This window comes from Phocoena sinus, chromosome 19 (assembly GCF_008692025.1).
Source record: "Phocoena sinus isolate mPhoSin1 chromosome 19, mPhoSin1.pri, whole genome shotgun sequence".
Classification (NCBI taxonomy): Eukaryota; Metazoa; Chordata; class Mammalia; order Artiodactyla; family Phocoenidae; genus Phocoena; species Phocoena sinus.
The window spans coordinates 54,856,550-54,878,218 of record NC_045781.1 but is presented as its reverse complement, the minus strand read 5'-3'; the positions used below and the strand labels follow the sequence as shown (position 1 = coordinate 54,878,218).

Here is a 21,669-nt window from a genome sequence, read left to right as displayed (position 1 = left end):
ATACGGTCAGATCGAGTCACACTCCTCCAGTGGTGATCACTCTCCGTATTTCTTAGCGTGACGTATAGGGTCCTCAGACCTGGTCCATCCTCCCGCAGATCATCACCCTCTGCTCTCTCCCCGCCTCTCCCTTCCCAGCCCCACTGGCCGTGCTGTCCCTCAAACACACCAAACTCATTCCTCGACCAAGCCTTTTCGCTTGCTATTCCCTCCATCTAGAATGCTCTTGTCCCCCCACCCAAAAAAGTGTGCATGTCTGTATCCTTACCAGTTAGGTGTCAGCTCAAATGTCACCTCCTGAGAGAGGGGTCTTCCCAACTACTCTAGCAAAAGCAGCCACCCAGTCAATCTCATTGCCCTATTTCAATTGTCTCTCCAGTATCCATCACTCTCCTATTTTCTTGTTTACTTTGTTTACTGCCTGCCTCCTGCTTAAGAAGGTCAGCTCCACGAGAGAAGAGACCTTGTCTATCTTGTGTGCTGGTCACTCTCCAGTGCCTAGAACAGAACCTGAGATAAGCGGGCATTCAAATACTTATGGATGGAGATAAATGGATGGATGGACTGAAGACCGTTGGATGAAAGAAAGACAAAAGGATGGTGGGTGGGAAAATGGATGTATGTAGAGATGGAAAGAAAGATGGAAGCATGGCTAGATGGTTGGACGGAAGGATGGATGGGTGGAAAACTGGTAAATGCAAGAAAAAATGGAAGGGTTGATGAATGGAAAGATAGGTGGTTGGAATAATGGGTAGATGGAAGGATTGGTGGGTGGATGAAAAAGTCCATTTGGGTGGGAAGGATAGGTGGATGGGAGGAAGGATGGAAGGATGAATGGATAGGATGATGAATGGGTAAAGGGAAGGATGCGTGGATGGATGGATGGATGGACGGGTGGATGGAAGGAGGGATGGACTGAAGACTGGTGGATGAAAGAAAGACAAAAGGATGGTGAATGTGAAAATGGATTGATGGAGAGATGGAAAGAAAGATGGAAGCATGGGTAGATGGTTGGATGGAAGGATGGGTGGGTGGAAAACCGGTAAAGGAAAGGAAAACTTGAAAGGCTGATGAATGGAAGGATAGATGGTTGGAAGGATGGGTGGAGGGATGGATAGATGAGTGGGTAGAAGAAAGGATGGGCTGATGGGAGGATAGGTGAATGGAAGGATATAGATAGAAGGAAAGATAGGAGGAGGAATGGACAGAATGATGGATGGGTGAGTAGAAGATGGATGGAAGGAAGGAGAGATGTAACAGCTCCACGACGTGGCTGCCAGACTAGGCTGGCTGGATACCGCTGAGGCTAAATACTTCCCATCTGTGTCTGAAGGGGGCCCGGCTGCTCTACACCTTGCTGGTGAGGACTTTTGCTGCCAAGTGACAGAAGTCAACAGGCTGTTTGCACCTCTAATCCTTGGAACCAGACTCCATAATCATCTTAACTCATCGGCAAATATCTATATTTAATGAATTCCCCACCCACGCCCAGCTATTGACTTAGCAGCTTTATCACAGGGCTTGATAATCCCGGTTCAAAGCATTAGCGTTAACTTCTCCTGCCACCAGTGGGGTCCCTCTGCGCTCTGGCCTCCTTCCAAACAAAACAAGGTTTGCTCACATCGCTTCCCTGCTTAAAAACCTCAGGAAGCAATGTGTGACGCACAGGACAGGTGCAAATTCCAGGGCACTCAAAGTCCTCACGCCGTGGTCCTGGCATAGCCCTCCAGTCTCTCTTCTCGTCACCCTCTTGCTCCTGTCACTTGAACTCCCTGTGCTGCCATCATACGAAATTCCTCTCTGGTCTGAGGACAGACCCTTCTCTCTCAGGCCTCCAAGCCCCATACATGCTGTTGACCCGGCACATAGGCTTCCCTTCTCTCCACCTATGGCTTGTCCTTCCTTCTAGAAGCTCACTTGTCAGGGAATGGAAGCGCTGGTCCCTCAAACACAGCGTCTTCACAGCTGAAGCCATCATCATCTCCTGCCAAAGCTGGTCTTTCTGTATTGTTCAGGTTCAAGGATCCGCCCCGTACCCCAGACCACAGACTCACGAGGCACCCGGACACTGCCCTCTGCTCCATCCTTCTCATCCCATCGAACGCCAAGTGTCAGCAACTCCTTCTCCTGCAGCCTTCAAGCTCTCCTGGCCTATCACCCTCTCTGCAGCCGCCAGCTCCCAGCCCCCTTCCCTCTGCCATGGACGAGGCAGAGGCCCCCGCACTCACTGCCCCACCCCCATCCCTGCTCCCTCCACCCACTCCCACTGCAGCCAGCAGGACCGCAATGGAGTGTTAAACCGGCCCCAGCAGGGCCCCGGGTCCTATGGGCCTCTGCTACCCTTGGAATAAAATCCCCAATCCTCTCCTCACCTCACAAAGGCTTTCTGGTTTACCCCCGCCTACCTCTCCAGCCTGTGACTACCATCCCCCCAAACTCTGCCCATCTGCTATACAGGCTTCCTTTCAATGCTTTCTGGGCATCAGGTTCTCTCAGCTCCTGGCTGGAGCAGAGGCTGCTCCCTCTGCTCAGGACCCTCTTTCCCATCCCCCTTGGTCTCGATAATCCTCCGCATTGTCAATATCACGTCATCACCATGCCGTTAACCACAATAATAGCAACAGCAGCTAAATTTGGGAACTTACTATGTGCTGGACACAGTGCTAAGTGTTTTACAGGAACGTCCTGTCGGGTTATGAAGCGAGGATGATTGTTATGCCCATTCCATAGATGAGGAAATTGAGGCAGAGAGCTCAAGTGTCTGGTCCAAGCTCTTGGCAATTGAAATCAGGATTTGAACCCAGGCAGTCTGACTCCAGAGTCCTCCTCTTAACCACTTCTCTAAGGAGCCACGCAAGAGGAGGTCCCATGTCCTCAAGAAAGCCCTCTGTCTATCCCCAGTCCAGGTGTATTGCCTGCTATCTGAGCTCCCACCCAGCTGGCACTCCGAGCAGAGCCCCTAACGTCTCTTGGAGCCCGGCTGCCATGCTCTGAAGGGGTCCAGGCTGGACTACCTCCCAAGGAGGGGCTCTATGGAGAGATGCCCCAGCAAATGAGGCCACCTTGGACATTCCAGCCCCAGCCGAGCTCCCTGCCAAGCTGCCGGCCGCAGGACTGGGCTCAAGGGAGACCAGCCAGAACCATCAGCAGAGCCCCAGCCAATGCATGGAACTGTGGGAAAATCACAAATCATTGCTGTTTTAAGCCCCTGGCCTGGTTCATCTTTCAGCCTCAGTTTCCCCATCTGAAAAATGGGGAGAGCAATTTTTACCTTCCATGTTTGTTGTGAGAAAGTAAGGAAGATGGTCAGTGATTGGTTGCCAGTTTTTAATTTTGGACCAGCCAAGGGAACAACTCTTCCTTTCGACTTTTCTCCCCCATCCACTGTGACCCAAGGCCAGGCCACTCTCATATCCTCAAGTTTCCCAGACATACAACTCTCTGCTCCCTCCCCTACGTTGTCCTTCTGAGACCAGCCTGGTGCTGGGCTCCAGTCGTACTGGCCAGGCACATCGGGCAGGGCCATCTCCCACTCACCCAGAGCAGCAGGTCCCGGAGGCAGTGAAGGAGTCAGAGAAATGACCCCCTCCAGATGGGTATCCGGTCTCCAGGGAGAGCTGTGATGTGGGTACAGAAGGAACCTGACCCACTTCAACATCTGGCTGTCAAATACATCTCCACTGTGTTGTCTAAATTAAGGGATGATTTGACCCAGACCTGCTCCCAGGCGAAAGAAACCAGAAACAAGAGATACTCCAGTTGGAAAACACTCTCAAGACTGTTTATTCCCAAAGTCACAGATTTGAACACCTGGGGAACCCAGGCAAGTGATGTAAATGTACAAGACAAGCAAGTGTAAGACCACAGGAATTAGGAGCTCAGGGCAATTCCTACCAGGCACACTGGCTCTTCAGTAACTTTTTCATTTAAATATAACTACATACACACTTAAGAGTGTATAACTCTCTACAAATAATAAATGCTGGAGAGGGTGTGGAGAAAAGGGAACCCTCCTACACTGTTGGTGGGATTCTAAATTGATGTAGCCACTACGGAGAACAGTATGGAGGTTCTTTAAAAAACTAAAAACAGAGCTACCATATGATCCAGCAACCCAACCCTTGGGCCTATATCCAGAAAAGACAAAAACTCTAATTTGAAAAGATACATGTACCCGAATGTTCATAGCAGCACTATTCACAATAGCCAAGACATGGAAACCACCTAAATGTCCAGAGACAGATGAATGGATGAAGATGATGTGATACATACATACAATGGAGTACTCCTCAGCCATAAAAACCATGAAATAATGCCGTTTCAGCAACATGGATGGACCTAGAGATTATCATACTAAGCAAAGTCAGTCAAAGACAAATACCATATGATGTCACTTATATGTGGAATCTAAAATATGATACAGATGAACTTATTTACAAAACAGAAACAGACTCACAGACACAGAAAACAAACTTATGGTTACCAAAGGGGAAAGGGGGGGGTTTAAATCAGAAGTTTGGAATTAATAGATACACACTGGGACTTCTCTGGTGGCGCAGTGGTTGAGAATCTGCCTGCTAATGCAGGGGACACGGGTTCGAGCCCTGGTCTGGGAGGATCCCACATGCCGCGGAGCAACTAGGCCCGTGAGCCACAACTACTGAGCCTGCGCGTCTGGAGCCTGTGCTCTGCAACAAGAGAGGCTGCCATAGTGAGAGGCCCACGCACCGCGATGAAGAGTGGCCCCCGCTTGCCACAACTAGAGAAAGCCCTCGCACAGAAACGAAGACCCAACACAGCCAAAAATAAATAAATTAATAAACTCCTACCCCCAACATCTTCTTTAAAAGAAAAAAAAGATACACACTACCATGTATAAAATAGATAACCAACAAGGACCTAGTGTATAACACGGGGAACTATATTCAATCTCTTATAATAACCTATAAAGGAAAAGAATCTGAAAAAGTATATATATTATATATACACCTATATAACTGAATCATTTTTCTGTACACCTGAAACTAACACATTATAAATCAACTATACTTCAATTAAAAAAAAAATAAGAGCGGTGGTGGGATGAAGTGGAAGATTGGGACTGACATATATACACTAATATGTATAAAATAGATAAGTAATGAGAAGCTGCTGTATAAAAAAAATAAAAAGATTGAAAGACAAGTTAAAAAATAATAATAATAGCCAAAAAAAAAAGAAAGAGTATATAATTCATACGGTAGATTAGTGGTTGCCCTGGGCCAAGAGAATGGGGGTACAGAGGGAATGACTGCTAGCGGGTACCAGTTTTCTCTTTGAGAAGATGAAAATGTTCCAAAATTAGATGTGGTGATTGTTGCACAACTCCGTGAGTATACTAGAAACCACTGAATTTTACACGCTACGTGGGTGGGTTTTAGATATGTGAGTTATATCTCAAATAAAGCTGTTCCAAAAAATGATAGGCATATAAAAAAATAAAGAGTATCGAGCTTGATGAATTTCCACAAAGCAAATGGGCTCACGTAACCACCACTCAGAGGAGTTGGGGAACCCTGCCAGCATCCCAGACCCCTTCCCACGCCCTATCTCATTAACTACACAACTGCATTCTCCTCTCATTCTTAAAAGGTAACCACGATTCCGACTTCTACTAGACTAGAGTAGTTTTGCCTTTCTAGTCCTTTCTATGAACGGAATTATTCAGTGTGCATTCGTTCATGCCTGGCTTCTTTCACTCAACGGTACTTGTGGGATTCACGTTGACACACAGCGGTGGGTCGGTCACCTTCTTTGGCGTAGAGTTTTCCATTGTACGACAACAGAGTAATCGACTTATCCAGGTTGATGGGCATTTGAGTGGTTCTACGTTTGGGCTACTCCAAATGGAGCTGCCGTGGACACTCTTCTGGTCTGTGTCTTTCGGTTGGCAAGAGTATTTACCGTCTTCAGGAAAGAGCTAGGAGTGGAATTACTGGGTTCTAGGGTGGGTATGAGTTCAGTTTACTAGAAACTGCCAGTTTCCCAACGTGTTTGTTCCAAATTCACATCGTTTTAATAACACTGTGAGGGCCGACCCAAAACACTCCTACAGGCTATACCCTGGCTGCGAGCTGCCAAGGTCAAAATCTGACCTACATTTTTAGAGCCATATAAGAACTCCACTCACGAATGGTCCAGGGTCCCAGAGCAACGTAATGGCAGCATACATATTCGTGGGCGAGTTGTCCGCCCCTCAAACCTCAATGTCCTCATCTGTAAAGTGGGGCAGTAATAACATCTCTTACACTGCGTTGTGGGGAGGATCGAGTAAAATAACGCCTGAAAAGCAGTTAGCACAGTGCCTGGTTTATGGGGGCTGCACAGACGTGAGCTGTAATTGCTGAGGCCACTGTCAGGTTTTCTCAACCTGGGTCTATCACCTTTCATCAAAACCCATTCACACTGGTACATACTGACTGCTAAAGATGAACACTTGATTAGCACTGATGTTTCTTATTCCAGAACTCATACAGCTAAGTTGTATCAACCCTCAGAAGGTCAAGCCCCATGACATCCCTCTGAACCCTAAGAAACTGCGTTCGGATGCCTGGGTTCTGTGACACCACACCGATTATAAAATAGCTGTATTAAAAATGTTTTCTCTCTTGAAACTGTTCTTGAATTATGTGTTAGTATCAATATGTTGTTTCAACTTGTGGGTTTTCCAAGTTTGTGAAAGACAAGTTGATATTAAAGGCTTAAGATTTATAATTTATGTTAAAACAAAAAAGTTTAAATAGAAGTCTTCAATTTTGTTGAAAGAAAGAAAGGGAGGAAAGAAGGAAGGGAGAGAGGAAGGAAGGAAGAAAGAAAGGAAGGAAGGAAGGGAGGGAGGGAGGGAGGGAGGGAGGAAAAGAGCAAAGCAAAGCATTCTGGGAGCTTCTGGAACTCAAAAGTTCCAAGTCTAGTCAGTGGTGTCCTTCCACTGAAGGTTAACTTAAGGTTGGAAACATGTCATTCTAGTTACACTGTGAAATGGTCTCATGTGCCATTAACCACTTTGTGCAGGTGTGAATTTTCCCAGGGCCCCATTTTTGCCCAGGGAACTGATGGCCTGAGACTGGAAACTGGAGGCTGGGGGAAGCAATGTCCCATAAAACCCAGGTTTCATGACCCTTGAGAAGATTAAGCTTCTGTATGTCTTATTGTTCATTTCAAATGGTCTCAAGGGATGCCTTTTAATCTCCAAGTGAAAGCTGGTGATTCAGAGGGTGATAACAAGCAATTGTGCTCCAAATGGTCTAGAAAGGCAACTCAGCCTGTCCCAGCATCTTGTCTTCTTGCCTTTTTTTTCCCCTCTCATTTGAGGCATCTGATGAGGAGTTACTATAATTAACGTGGTGGCAGGGGCGGAAGATAAAACAGCTTTTTGAGAGAGGAAGTTTTTCCAACTGAGCTAAGAGGTCAGTTAAATCCCAGGCTGAGATATCAAATCATTTGTGCCTCCTTAATCCAGAGGTGGCTCAAACCTGCCAGGGAGTGTGGAGGAGGGGTATGAAGATCCTGGGCTGCTGCTGACAGGGCACCAGTCAGGGAGTGCAAATGGGGTAGGCGGGTCCTAGGGGGTCAAGGTGAGGCAGGTGGCAGGAAACGGAAATGGAATCATCAGTCGTCAGTTTCTGCCTTGGTGAACTTAGGTGCTGAGCCCAACTGAACAAACTCAGCAAGCCAAATGCACTTTGAGGCCAGTCCTTTCCCTATTTCTTTCTGAGTGTTAAAAGTAGCCCATCTGCACAAATCAGAGATGGCCACAGGCCCCCAAATCCCACCCCCTGCCTTCTAACTGGGTGCTTGTGTAAATAAACTCCTGAGTTTGCTTACCAGCTACAAAATCCTGGAAGTGGTACTAACTCTCTCTGGGCCGCAGTTTCCTCATCTGTAAAATGGGAGCAAATAATAAACACACCGCTTCCCAGGACAGCTGTGGGAATGAAATGAATTAAACGATAGCAAAGCTCCTGGTCTTAGGCAGAGCTCATCGGGCAGTCCCCTCTCACCCCTTACCTTTCATTTGAATGGTGGGTGTGTTTTAATTTCTTTAAACCCAAGATGGGTGGGATAATTTGGAGGTCAAAGGAGACCGGCTCTTCAGATTCATTCTTCCAAACGAGGCCAGGTTCCCTCCCGACCTGAATGATTTCTACATCTCCTACTCATGCTGACGTGTGGCGGATGGTACAAGAATTAACCGTACAGGTTGTTGAAGTGTTGAAATCTTTCCATACCAATTAGCAAACAGCACGTGCTCAAGTACCTCCCCCCAACTCCAGCCTCCAAGATCCACCCCACTCCTCGGCTTCCCCGCTATGGTCTGGCAACTAAAGGGCTGGCTCTGCACAGTTGGGGCCTCTGGGATCTACGCTCAAGTCCATTCTGATTGGTCAGGGGCCGCTATAGAGGTGCTGCATTGGGCTTAAGTCCATTCTGATTGGTCAGAGAGCTGCTGTACAGGTGTTGCATTGGGCTCGCCAATACACGCAACAGGCATTTGGGCTTTACCATCCCCCACCCCTACCGTAGAGGAAACTGGGGCACCCAGAGGGGAGGTGACCAGCTCAAGGTCACTCTTTCAGTGAGTGGCAAAGCCAGGAGCTGCCAGACTCCTGGAGACAAGGTGGGGCTGTGCAGGGTGTTTGGGGGGGGGGGCGTGTTCGGTGCATCCCACACCTCGCCCCACGGTACATACCAACCCTCACCTCTGCACTGAAACTGCCTGGGTTTGAGTCCCGACTCTGCCACTTACAAGCTCTGTCACCATAGGCAAGTAATTTATGCCCTTTGGCTTCAGTTTTCTTATATGTAACAAAACAAAACATAAAGCAGAGCATTACAACCTCAGTACTATTGACATCTGGAACTGGATCATTCCTGTGGGGTGGACTGTTCTCTGCGCTGTAGGATGTTAAGCGGCATTCCTGGCCTTGACCCAGGAGATATCAGTAGCACTCCACACCCACACACAGTCAGGACCATCAAAAATGTCTCCAGACATTGCCTAAGGTCCCCTCCGGGACAAAATCATCCCCAGTTGAGAATCCCTACTTTACTAAGGCTGTTCTGAGGGTTAAGGGTTTATAGAGAGGGCCTGACCTATAGTTAGCCACTATTATCACCTAGCTCATCAGTTAAAATTGGGTTTGCCTGCAAGTAGCATTGACCAAAAATAACAGTGACTTAACCCAGACAGCAGCTTGGTTCATGTTCACATAAAAGGCCAAACGTTAGCAGTTCAGGGCTGCATGGTGGCTCTGCTCCTCTCCTCCATCCCTAACATTCAATCTTGTCCTCAGGAACCACAGTGACAGCTGCAGACAGCAGAATGGAAAAAGGGATAAGAGGGAAAGGGACGGGCAGAGGGCACATGCCAGCCAGCCATCTCTTAAAATAGATCCCCAGGGGCTTCCCTGGTGGCTCAGTGGTTGAGAATCTGCCTGCTAATGCAGGGGACACGGGTTCGAGCCCTGGTCCGGGAGCATCCCACATGCCACGGAGCAACTAGGCCCGTGAGCCACAACTACTGAGCCTGCACGTCTGGAGCCTGTGCTCCGCAACAAGAGAGGCCGTGATAGTGAGAGGCCCGCGCACCGCGATGAAGAGTGGCCCCCGCTTGCCGCAACTAGAGAAAGCCCTCGCACAGAAACGAAGACCCAACACAGCAAAAATAAATTAATTAATTAATAAACTCCTACCCCCAACATCTTCTTTAAAAAAAAAAAAGATCCCTAGATGCTGGCAGGTTGACCCTCTACTGACATCCCATTGGCAGAACTTGGTCACATGACCATACCTAGCTGCAAGAGAGGGTGGGAAATGTAGTCTTTGCTCTGCGTGGCCATGTGCTCAGCTGACATGATATTAGTGTGGAAAAGAGAGAATTGGCTACACAAGGTCATGGAATCTCCTGAGCCTGCTGCAGTCAGGAAGCTGATTAAGGGCTGTCAGAGCCACCAGGCCATGAGTGTGATATAATCCTTGGAGCATCTGGTACATTACTTTTAATAAACCACTAGACAGGAAATATTAGCACAGCCTACTCATCTTTAAAAACAAATCCTGGGAAATGCTGTGGGACCAGCATCCTTTATAGTCAACTCCCTCCCCCTTGCCCACCACCCCGCCCCCACCTGCCCTCCATGCTCTGTGTGAACTTAGGGTAAGAGGAAGGGAACATGGGACACTGGATCAGGAATCTGAGGGACTCCCCTTTTGATTCTGCCACCCAGAGGCTGCATGACATAGGTCAAGTCCCCAGCAGGGCCAGTACTGGAGTCCCAAACATCAAAATGAGACATATATGTGAACATGCATTTTGTGAACTTTGTAGCAGCTCTAGCCAATAAAACCTTCTGTGATGATGGAGTGCTCTAGATCTGCACTGTCCAACATGGCAGCCACCAGCCGCTACATGTGTTTCCGAGCACTTGAAACGTGCACCTACAATAGAGAAACTGGACTTTTGGTAGCATTTATTGGAGAGCACAACTCTGGAACACTTGCTGCATGTGATGGAGCCATTTATAATGTTTCCTCTCAAGGACTTTCTATCTCCCAGGTCCCTCGTGCTATCATCCTCTTCCCCTTATCCTGAGCCCTTGAAAAAGCCACCCATCGCACCCATTAGCACGGCTTTATTTTTTAAAAGACAAAAAACAGAAAATAATAAGTGTTGACGAGGATGTGGAGAAACTGGAACCCTTGTGCACTGCTGGGAATCATGTAAAATATCGCAACTGCTTTGGAAAAACAGTATAAAGGTTTCGCAAAAAATTAAACACAGAATTACTACATGGGGCTTCCCTGGTGGTGCAGTGGTTGAGAGTCCGCCTGCCGATGCAGGGGACACGGGTTCGTGCCCCGGTCCGGGAGGATCCCACGTGCCGCAGAGCGGCTGGGCCCGTGAGCCATGGCCGCTGAGCCTGCACGTCCGGAGCCTGCGCTCCACAACGGGAGAGGCCACAACAGTGAGAGGCCCGCGTACCGCAAAAAAAAAAAAAGAATTACTACATGATCCAGCAATGCCACTTCTGGGTATGTATCCAAAAGTACTGAACATGAACTGGTATTTACACACCCCTGTGCACAGCACGTTATTCACAACAGCCAGAAGAACAACCGAAGAGTCCACCAACGGATGGATGAATAAGCAAAATGTGGCCTATATGTACATACAACGGAACGTTATACAGCCTTTAAAAAGAAGGAAGTTCTGACACAGGCTGCAGCATGGGTGAACCTTGAAGACATCAGGCTAAGCGAAATAAGCCAGACACAGAAGACAAACACTACATGATTCCACTCATATGAGGTACTTGAAGTAGTCAAATTCAGAGAGACGTATCACTTCGTAGTGACGCGAGTTTCAGTTTTGCGAGTGAAAAAAAAGTCTGCAGGTGGTTGGTGGCGATGGTTGCACAACAGCGTGAATGCACCTGATGCTACAGAACTGGACACTTAAAGAGGATGAAAATGGGCAATTTTAGGATATGCATATTTTTAGCTATATAATTTATATTTTTATTTATGTAAATTAAAAAAAAAAAACACCCCAAAGAACTCAAACTCATCTGTACTATGAAAAAATGTCTGGTAACAGACTGGGAGACTCTGTGTGGGTCCGAGGAGGTCAGAGTCTCCAGCGTCAATGGTGGAAGTCGAGGTGGCTGAGGAAGATTTAGGGTGCTCCCCTGAAGCCCTCTGCCAGAAGAGCAGTCCCGCAGGATGACGTAATCAACCACGCTGCGCCCAGAGGGCTAAAAACAGATGAACCATTTCCAGAACAGGGACCTTTCCTGTCTCCTTCTTGGTGCTAACGAGACTACAATATGGGTCTTAATGTTAAAAGAAAATGTTAGAATAAAAGATCACCCAGTCCCCAGGATGATCTTGCCTGGGAATTATGCTGGCCTGGAGGTATGGCTGGTTCAGAGGCCACAAACGTGGGCCAAGTTTGAATCTGACATTCAGACAGTTTTTTTGGGACGTCGGGTATTTGCATTTTCTTTTAAATTAGCTGTCAGCATTTAAGAATTGCGAAGTTCTATATTAAAATCTCTGCTCCGGCTTGTCTTGAACAAACAGGGAAATCTGGCTGTGAAGAGCCCACTCTCCCATGTGGCAGCAGGCAGCTTTTCCTAAGTTGCAGTGACCCCTTCGAATGGGACTCACCCTCCCCAGTTCACCACAATCCCCACCACTCCCTATTGTCTCCCCTCCCAGCCTATCTGTGTTTGTGACCAGCTCCTTCCCCACCAGTGAGGTTTTGCCATCTGCATGAACTGGAACAGGAATTACAGAATCTAAGAATGTCTTATATACACAGGAAATTTACAGATAATCTAGGTTAAGTTTGTTTCATAGAAGGGGAAGCCCAAAGAAGATAACTTGCCCAGGATTTTAGAATCATCAGTGAGCTGCATGGAAATGACAACTCAGGTCCCCAAGACCCCATTCCTAATCTCTAGCCATTCTCATGGCCTTAAAAGACATGCACGTGCACCCACGCATGCACACATGCACACGGCCACTACCTTTGGCAACAAAAATAATAACAGCGGTAAATGTTTACTGATGGCTTGCTACGAACCCAGGAGCCACCGGGCAGGCCTCCCTGCACAGCGCTGCTATGCTGTAGACACTACCCTTATCCCGTTGAGATGACAAGGGGATAGAGCCTTAGTTGGCAAAGTGAAGCATTCTCCCTGAGCAATGCTGCTTGGAGGAGGGTGAGCTGGGGTTTCTGCATGGGTCTGTCCAGTTACCCGAGGCTTAACCAGAATTGCAAATTCTACCCCATTAAATGCAACAGTTACCATCTCACCCTCTAAAAATTACATCAACCCCAGGCGTTTAATAACTTTGACCTGGGGAGACAATGGGACTTGATGATATTGAGCTCAAATGGAACATCTGGCTTCTCCACATACACGAGGATCAGAACGAGGCTGTGGGAACCCATTCAATGGCTTCATTATAGTGTTGTCACCATCAACTGATTCCATAGCTAAGGGTCCATGTTCTACCCAAAGCAACAGTGAGTCTTCCGTGTGATTTCTGATTGCCTAAGTGTCCCCAGCGACACCATGGGACTTATTTTTTTTTTTTTTTTTTTTTTTTTTATGCGTTACGCGGGCCTCTCACTGCTGTGGCCCCTCCCGTTGCGGAGGACAGGCTCCGGACGCGCAGGCCCAGCGGCCATGGCTCAGGGGCCCAGCCGCTCCGCGGCATGTGGGATCCTCCCAGACCGGGGCACGAACCCGTGTCCCCTGCATCGGCAGGCAGACTCTCAACCACTGCGCCACCAGGGAAGCCCGGGACTTATTTTTGTTCCTAAATACGTTTGCAAATGGTTGTTTCTCAGCCTCAAATCAATATATCATGAATAGGAAAAGCCAGAGTCACACAAGCCTCAATGAATGCTTTCTGCAGCAATGCATGTATCTTGGTATTGAACGAGCCGCAGAGGAACAGTGGATGTAAAAGTCATAGAAACTTTGAATGTGGGTTCCAATTCCTGCTCTGGTCTTTTGAAGCTGTGTGACCCTGGGCCAGGTACTCGACCTCTCTGGCCCTTGGCATCCTTATCCATGAGAGTGGAGTGATACACCCGTATCAGAGACCTCCCAGATCACCTAAGACTGAACTACATAGTGCAAGTTAGTAAATTATAAGGCTTCATGCAGGTGTCGGCTACTGTTCATGTTTGTCGAGCGTGAAAAATCTGCTGGCAGTATTTGACAGTTTGGACCTCCTGCTTTTTAATCTAGGTTTACCCTGTCTCAAGTTCAAATGCTTTTCCTTAAATAATTAATTTCTCTGCATACTTTAATCTTCAAACCTGTCGACACCTGCAGTCGGTGTAAGACGGTACCAACCGAAAGCAACTAAATTCCTACCACAGCAAAATGAAATTCTACCCTCGCCGCCTGGAGAACAGAACCTGATGGTATCAAAGTGATTGCTGACCCTCTGGAAAGAGTTCCAAGTGACAGAGAGGACAGGCTGGCCACCGGGGTTCAAGACTTAAGGCAGTGCCTCTCCTCTGCCCTTTAGCCTCCTTGGCACCCCCGGGCTGTTGGAGCCTGGACTCTGAACGCACTTGAGCCAGGTCTGGGAGAGAAATGATCAGGTCCTCTGCACTTATCAGCCAGCTGTCATCCTCACCTTTGCCCATTAAAAAAATGAATTTACTTTTGGTGCAGTACAGGGCATGGACTCAGATGTCAGGTCCTCCACCCCCTCACTGCTGTGTGACCTCAGACAAGTTGCTTAACCTCTCTGAGCTACTGTTTTCGTATCTGTTAAAAGACACTATGAAAAGCCTTCATCTGAAAGTTGCTGTTGGGGTGGTGGCTAACTGAGGCCATGAAGAAGAGCGTGCAGCAAGCCCTCAAGCATATAATACAAAATGCGTCGAAAAGGGTCCGGAAGTAGGCACAACAAGGTAAAAACAGTGATTCTTTGTTAAGAGGAGAATGTGCATCTGCCTTCTTTGTACGTAGTCATAAATTTTGTATGAATATATGAAAACAACACACGCTCATTCTAGAAAATGTGGAAAATTATTTGGAATAAAATAAATCTTGTTTTCTGCAACCCCAGCACCACATCCCTAAGGGACAGATGGTCGGTCTTTAATAAATATTCTTATCGTTAGCCAGGTAAACCTCACATGGAACGCAGAAAAATGACCAAAATGTGTCCTTTCCTTTGGATTCTGGTCATAGCTCCCAAGCAGAGCTTGGGAGTCCCCAGACGCTCAGGGCTCAGCAAAGTGTCTCCAACTCCACTTAATTCCTCTATTTATCCACGCATCCAATGCTACTCGTCTGTAAAATGGGGCTATCAATAGGCCAATAGCACCGACCTCAAAGGTAGGATGGTTGTAGGATTAAATAAGACAATGCATGTAAAGCACTTACCATAGTATCCAGGATTAAGTAAGCAGTCTAGGTTCGGGATTATTCTTAGCGATATTATTACTAATAACTATGTCCATTCCACGCCAGCCCTTATGCCAGGAGCAAAATTGACAGACTTCCAGCTCTGGCCCAACTTTACCCTCTGCAACAGTGTAAGATGTGATCCCATCTCATCAGACGCAGGCTGGCCCTGCTCCTGAGACACAGTGCTGCCAGGGGATCCGCCTTCCACCATGGCTGGATGAGGGGACCATCACCCCACCTCCCCACCACTGTCTGCTCCTCCAGACTTGCTCTAAATGCACAACTGATAATCTGTCTGTCCTTCGTATTTATTTAGTTAGAAAGGGTATTGGGTACAAAAGCCAAAATTTCTGCTGACAGCAAAAGCAGTCAAAGAAACATTTCCTTTTAGGATAACAAATGTTTTTGTGTTCCAGCAGAGAAAGAACAAAGCTTCTGCATTTTTAAAAAAAAATTAAGGTCAATTATTTCATTGCTTTTAGCTTCTCAACCTTGCGCGATTGAGGGCCTGCTCTAGAATATTGAGGATCCACGGGATAGCACACTTTTCTGTAACCTTCTCGCTCCCCTCTAAGGAAAATAACTGCCCTAGATTTTCAAAGTCTTCAGGAAGGTGGAATACATCTGAAGCAATCAGCTCTTAAAATATCTCAAATTATGAGATATTTTTCCAGCAATAAAACTGGCTTTAGGCTCCTGATAAAACAAACACACACACACACACACACACACACACACACACACACACAAACACTAACATGAGATGCTGTTGTCAGGACATTAGAAACAGTTAAGACCTAGTTATTTTTTTTAAAGGTTTTCTGTAAATCTATAATTTGCCTTTTTTTTGTATAATTGTACAACCTTTGCTTGGTTATCTTCTTTAAAAAGTTGTTAGTAATAATACCACTAAGAATAATCCCGAACCTAGACTGCTTACTTTATGCTGGATACTATGGTAAGTGCTTTACATGCATTGTCTTATTTAATCCTACAACCATTCTGCCTCTGAGGTAGGTGCTATTGTCCTATTGATAGCCCCATTTTACAGATGAGGAAACTGAGTTTCAGAGAATCAAAGTAATTTGCCCAAGCTAGAAACTGAAAGAACTGAGATTTGAAACCAGATGATCTGACTCCAGAGCCTGCAAGCTTGATCTCCACATGCTACTTGAAATTTGTACAGAAAGAAAAATACCTATTCGTGACAACAAAATAGAAATCACGTCTAAACCTTCCATTCGGAGATAACCACCTAGCACCTTGGTAGATAGTCTTCCATTTTATTTTTCCTTTGCCTCTTTCACTTACCAAGTATAGAATGAATATTCTCTTATGTCAATAGGCATATTTTCCACCCTCATGATCAGAAAACCAAGAGAAAGAAGATACCGTGACTGGATAAAAACCCCAAGGACAGGGCTTCCCTGGTGGCGCAGTGGTTGAGAGTCTGCCTGCCATTGCAGGTGACACGGGTTCGTGCCCCAGTCCGGGAAGATCCCACGTGCCGCGGAGCGGCTGGGCCGGAGCCTGTGCTCCGCAACGGGAGAGGCCACAACGGTGAGAGGCCCGTGCACCGCAAAAAAAAAAAAAACAACCCAAAGACAAAAGTCAGAACTGGGAACAAAGATTAAACCTGGAGGTCTGCTCTTCCCTTGGCTCTGACAAAGCCTCATGGTTTATTATGATACATGGGAGGTTACAAGTCATCAAATGACCAAAAAGGAAAGAAATTTAAAGAAGCAGTAGCAGCTTTAACACGACCACAGAGTCTTTGACGCCCCTCCCATTGAGGGGCAGGGCTGTGACCCCTCCTTTGAGTATAGGCAGGCTTGTGACGGCTTTGACCAATAGAGCACAGCAGAAGTGACACCATGTGACTTTTGAGGTTGAGTCATGAAAGACCATGTAGCTCCCCTTTGGCCCACAGGAGCACTGAGCTGCCATGATAGAGGTCCAACCACCTGCTGAGGCCACCGTGCTGGAGAGGCCACCAGGAGATGCTCCGGCCAACGGTCCCAACTGAGCCCAGCTTCCAGCCATCCCTGCCAAGATGCCAGCCCCAGATGCTGAAGCCACAGCGGCCGCTGAGTCTCCCGGCCGACATCACAGAGGAGACACTAGCCTTTTTTACTGCATCCAAATTCCTGACCCGCAGAATCCACGATTTTTTTTTATGCATAATAAAGTGCTCGTTATTTTACGACACTAAGTTCACGATGGTTTGTTTTACAGCAATAGATTCCTGGAACAAAATTTGGTACCTGGAAACACAGACTGACTTAAACAAACGGAACCGAACTCTGTGCTACTCCACGTGCTTCTAGGCACCACGAGACCAAAAATCCTCTAAAAGGTCCCGACAGCCCCCTGGGCCTGCCCTGCCTGGGCCTCTAGCAGGCATGTTTGGCTAGGAAAGGGCATCAAAATATAACTTTCAAAAAGTTTTTTGAAAAATGCCTCTTGTAGGATGAACACGTGCGGAAAATCTATTTTGCTCATGAGCGAGGGGGCCGACGGCATGGCAAACCTGGTCCAAGAAGCACACGATGTTATAGGCACCTGACAGTGTCGGGATGAGATTGCTGAGCGAGACTCAAAACCAGTGAGCCTTCTGCAGGGCAATGCAACCATATCCTTGGGGGTTTCTTTGCTAACAGAGAGAAATCATATTCATCTCTACCAGACACAAATTTGCCACTTAGCATGTTCACTTCAGAATCTGGACCCTAATGAATAGTAATAAGTGAGTCGAACAAAGGCACGGTTCCTTGGAGAATTAAATATAAATTACTCCCAGGCTGGCGGGTTAGTTGAGGCTGTACTGTGACATTGAAAGGACGGAGAGGCATCCATCTGCCTTACTCTCAAGTTTTTCGTCACCTTCCTGCTTAGTCCTGGTGGCACCTTGCCACGTTGACCTCACACCACCAGCTGCCCTTGGGACTTTGGGACCCCTCCTTTACAACTCTCCTGTCCTCCTGAACTTGGACATGAGTCTTTGCCTCTGCTTGGCCACTGTCCTCCTGGAGACCCAGCCCTTCTCCTAAGCCCCTGGTCCCTCCCCGGCGCCCCTTCCCCCTCCTCCCTTGCCCCCATTAAGGCCCCTCTGGCCAAGACCCCTGGACCCTCAAGCTTCTCAGAGACCAACTAAAAGATGCACGATTCTGAAAACAAAGCTTCCAAATCATGAGAAAAAATACAAGTGCTATTAATGTAGATTTTGATGGTTAACCTATGTATCTGTTCACTGGCCAATGACATCCAAAATATTTCATTACATCAGAACCAATCTGTCGCTTTGTTGTCTCATTTTGAAAACGCTTATCTGAAACAGGAACAGAGCACGCTGAGGAGTTGGACCGATCCTGAATTCAGCCAGCTCCTTGCAGCCAAAAGACTGCAAAAGCACAATACTGAAGAAACATGTCCCCACATCTTTGATGAGGGGTCGGGGCACATTTCAGAAGCTGGATGTTCCGTGAGGAGAGACCTCCAAAGGTAAGAACACCTGGCTGTGGGCCTGCTTCTCTCCCTCCCTGTGCCCACCTGGAGGCTCCCAACTGCCAACAGGGGTGTCCTGGGCTCCAGAGTTCACATCTCCTGCCATTGAGCATTTTCGCCCCCTGCCAGCTCTGCCCCTGCAGAGACTCCGCCCCTGCAGAGACTCCGCCCCTGCAGAGACTCCGCCCCTGCAGAGACTCCGCCCCTGCAGAGACTCGACTCCGCCCCTGCAGAATGACACTGGGGAGAACCGTCCACCACCACGGGCCCTGCTGAAACTTCAGCCTATCCCCCGCGGCAGTGCTGCCTCGCTGTCCTGCCAGGGATCCTGCCAAGCCCAGTGGGTACCAGGCTGACCTACCCAACAATGGAGGGTGGAAAGCCGGCCTGTCGAAAAGGGGGACCCTGGGGAGCAAGAAGTCGGGGGGATCACAGGCGACAGCCAGCCAGCCCCTGGTCTAGGAGAGGCACTTCTCACATCGGATTGGTCAGGTTGCTGGTCAGCAGATCCCCGGGGGGAAAACGCTTGGCCCCAAACTCACCTGGAACAGCGTCCTTCTCCTTGAGGGCCTTGGAGCACGCGTCTTCAGGGGCAGCCATGCAAGTTCAAATGCTTCCTGGGGGTGGGGGAGGGGAGTTAGAGAGGTAGCGGGTACAGGGGAGGGCCTCTAAGACCCTCTTTCACCCCTTTACAGGAACTAACCTGCAGCCTGACGAGGTGTGGTGACCCCCGTGGCGGCTTAGTTGGCCGGGCCAAATGGGCTCAGCCAAGCTGTCGTTCAGAATACCTGGGAAACTCTGAAAGGGCCTCTGTCCCACCTGAGGCCCTCAGGGGGCTCCTCAAGGCTCTCTGGGGGGTTCTCTTGGCACGAGGAGAATCCTGCCAGGCCCCCCCATGACCAGGCAGGGGGTTCGCGGTTCCGGGACACACCCGGATCAGCCCGTTTCCGCTCCCTTCAAGCCCAGATCCCCACTCACTTCCTGCCTCTCATCTGGGACCTGGCTTGGGGGGAAATCCTTTCCCTCAAGTGGTCTCCAGGCCTCCCAGGACCTGGAGCTGCTCCGGCCTCCCTCTGGCCTCCTGGGATGCAGAGGAACTTCCACACAGCATCCCTTCCGGGTCACCCATCATTTGCCTCCCTCCTCCCCGCCCCGGCCCCTCAGCCGCACCTCCCCGAGTGTGATTCCGCTTCCGGAAGGGGGTCTGAGGAGACTCACGCCTGAGCTCGCATCCCGGAGCTCTTCTCTGGGCTCTAAACGCAATTGCCCAAACACTTGCACCTGGGCGCCCTTAACCTAACGAGCTCCACCAGGGTGACATCTTTTCCCCCTAAACCTCTTTTCCTCCGTTGCTTCCTAGGTGGGTTACTGGCCCCCCCATCCACTCTGCCACACAGACTGGAGACCTCGGGATCACGTAGCCTCCTCCACCCTCTATCCGCCAGTCCCCACGAGCATCCTGCCGACACTCCTCCTGAATCTCGTCTGCATCCCTCCTGCTGCCTCTGCCTCTTCTGCTCCCTGCTGTCTGCCTCACACCCTCTTTTCATGGTGTCCTAACTGGGGTCCCTGTCTTGTCTTTTCATCTGGTCTTTGCATCCCCCCCCCCCAGACATATCTTACCTAAGGTAGGTCAGATCTGGTCATATTCTTCCTGAGTTCTTTTGACGACTCTGTAATGCCTTTCAAATTAAGATCCAAGGGCTTTCCTAGCAGTGGTTGAGAGTCTGTCTGCCGATGCAGGGGACACGGGTTCGTGCCATGGTCCGGGAGGATCCCACATGCGGAGCGGCTGGGCCCGTGAGCTATGGACCCCTAGCCTGCGCATCCGGAGCCTGTGCTCCACAACGGGAGAGGCCACAACAGCGAGAGGCCCGCGTACCGCAAAAAAAAAAAAACAACTCACGTGTTCAATCCAACATTCAAAGCCATGTTCTCTCTGACTCCTATTTCCCTTTCTGACCTAATCTCTGACTGTCCTCCCGAGCTGGCCACAAATCTCACTTCCCAGACATGCCTCACTCTGCACACTTTCTCTCACTCCTGTACTCCCCTTGCCCCAAAGGCCTTTGTCAGTGTCACTGCTCAGACTCCTACTCATACCTCCACACCCAGCTCAAATGGCCCTTCCTGTAAAAATCTTCCTTGGATTCTCAGATTTCCCTGTCCTCCCGAAACTCAGTGTTTTGTCCCATTAACGTTTCTCTAAATCTTGGCTGCAGGCAGTTGTGAGTCCGTCTCCCCAACATGCAGCCCTAAAGTCCAGGGCTGGGTCTTACTCACCCCTGATCACCCCTCAGGCTCCACCCTTAAGCTCTGTCTGTGGCAGAACCCGGCAGGGAGTGTAACTCCAGCGGAAACCAAGCACTTTCAACATGATCTGCGTGGACCCCTTTGTAACAGGCCCCATAAACTAGCCAACTGTCTTGAACATTAAAAAATAAAATTAATAGAATAATAATAACTTTATGATCGTTACCGATATCTGTTGTATTAAGTCATTATGATCATACGTAGGTTTCAAAATGATACATGAATGTTCAAAATAGGTTAAATGGAAAGTAAAATTCAGGATCTTCGTAACCTTAAGGTTACCAATGGCAGCTTAATCTGTACCTGGTCTCATCTAGCATTTCTTACTCAACCTTCAACCCTTCTCCCAGCCTCTGTTACCTCCTGAGGCAGGCACACAGCCCCAGAAATTTGGTCTTGGAATTTGAAGGGTTGGTGCAATGTAACAGGGAGTTAGCAGTAGACAGACCCGGTTTTGAATCCTGGATGCCTGTGGACAAATTCCTTAACTTCTCCAAGCCTTGGTGTCTCCACCTCTAAACTGAGAGAATAATTGACTCTACCACCAATCATCAGGCTGTTGTAAGGGTTAAAATGTTTATTTCGTTCTGCGTGTGGTACACAGAACGAGCTCAGCGATACATAGTAGTGATCGAAGTGAACAAAGACCCAACGCAGGCAAAAAAAAAAAAAAAGAGTAAAGAAATATAATCCACCAATCTAATTGAGAGAATCTAATCTAATTGGGAGAATCATATGTGACCCTTAACTGGATGTTGGTCTGAAAAACAACTACACAAGACATTTTGGAGACACGGAAATTTGATTATAGACTATTAGATGATGTTAGGGAATTTTTATTAATTATTGTTCATCGAGTTTGGTGTGA

At 48.2% G+C, this 21,669-nt stretch overlaps 1 protein-coding gene across 2 annotated transcripts in view; it reads right to left on the bottom strand.

Annotated features, from left to right (window-relative positions):
• Positions 1–19,570, bottom strand: part of WFDC1 (WAP four-disulfide core domain 1) — a 63,081-nt gene extending 43,511 nt beyond the window's left edge. For both annotated transcript variants that reach the window (XM_032614743.1, XM_032614744.1), the window contains exons 1-2: positions 19,467–19,570; positions 19,031–19,105 (exon numbers count right to left, since the gene is read on the bottom strand). In XM_032614743.1, coding sequence (XP_032470634.1) covers positions 19,031–19,088 — 58 coding nt within the window. In that variant the 5' untranslated portion in view covers positions 19,089–19,105; positions 19,467–19,570. The remainder of the gene's footprint in view (positions 1–19,030; positions 19,106–19,466) is intronic.
• Between the last annotated feature and the right edge of the window lie 2,099 nt (positions 19,571–21,669).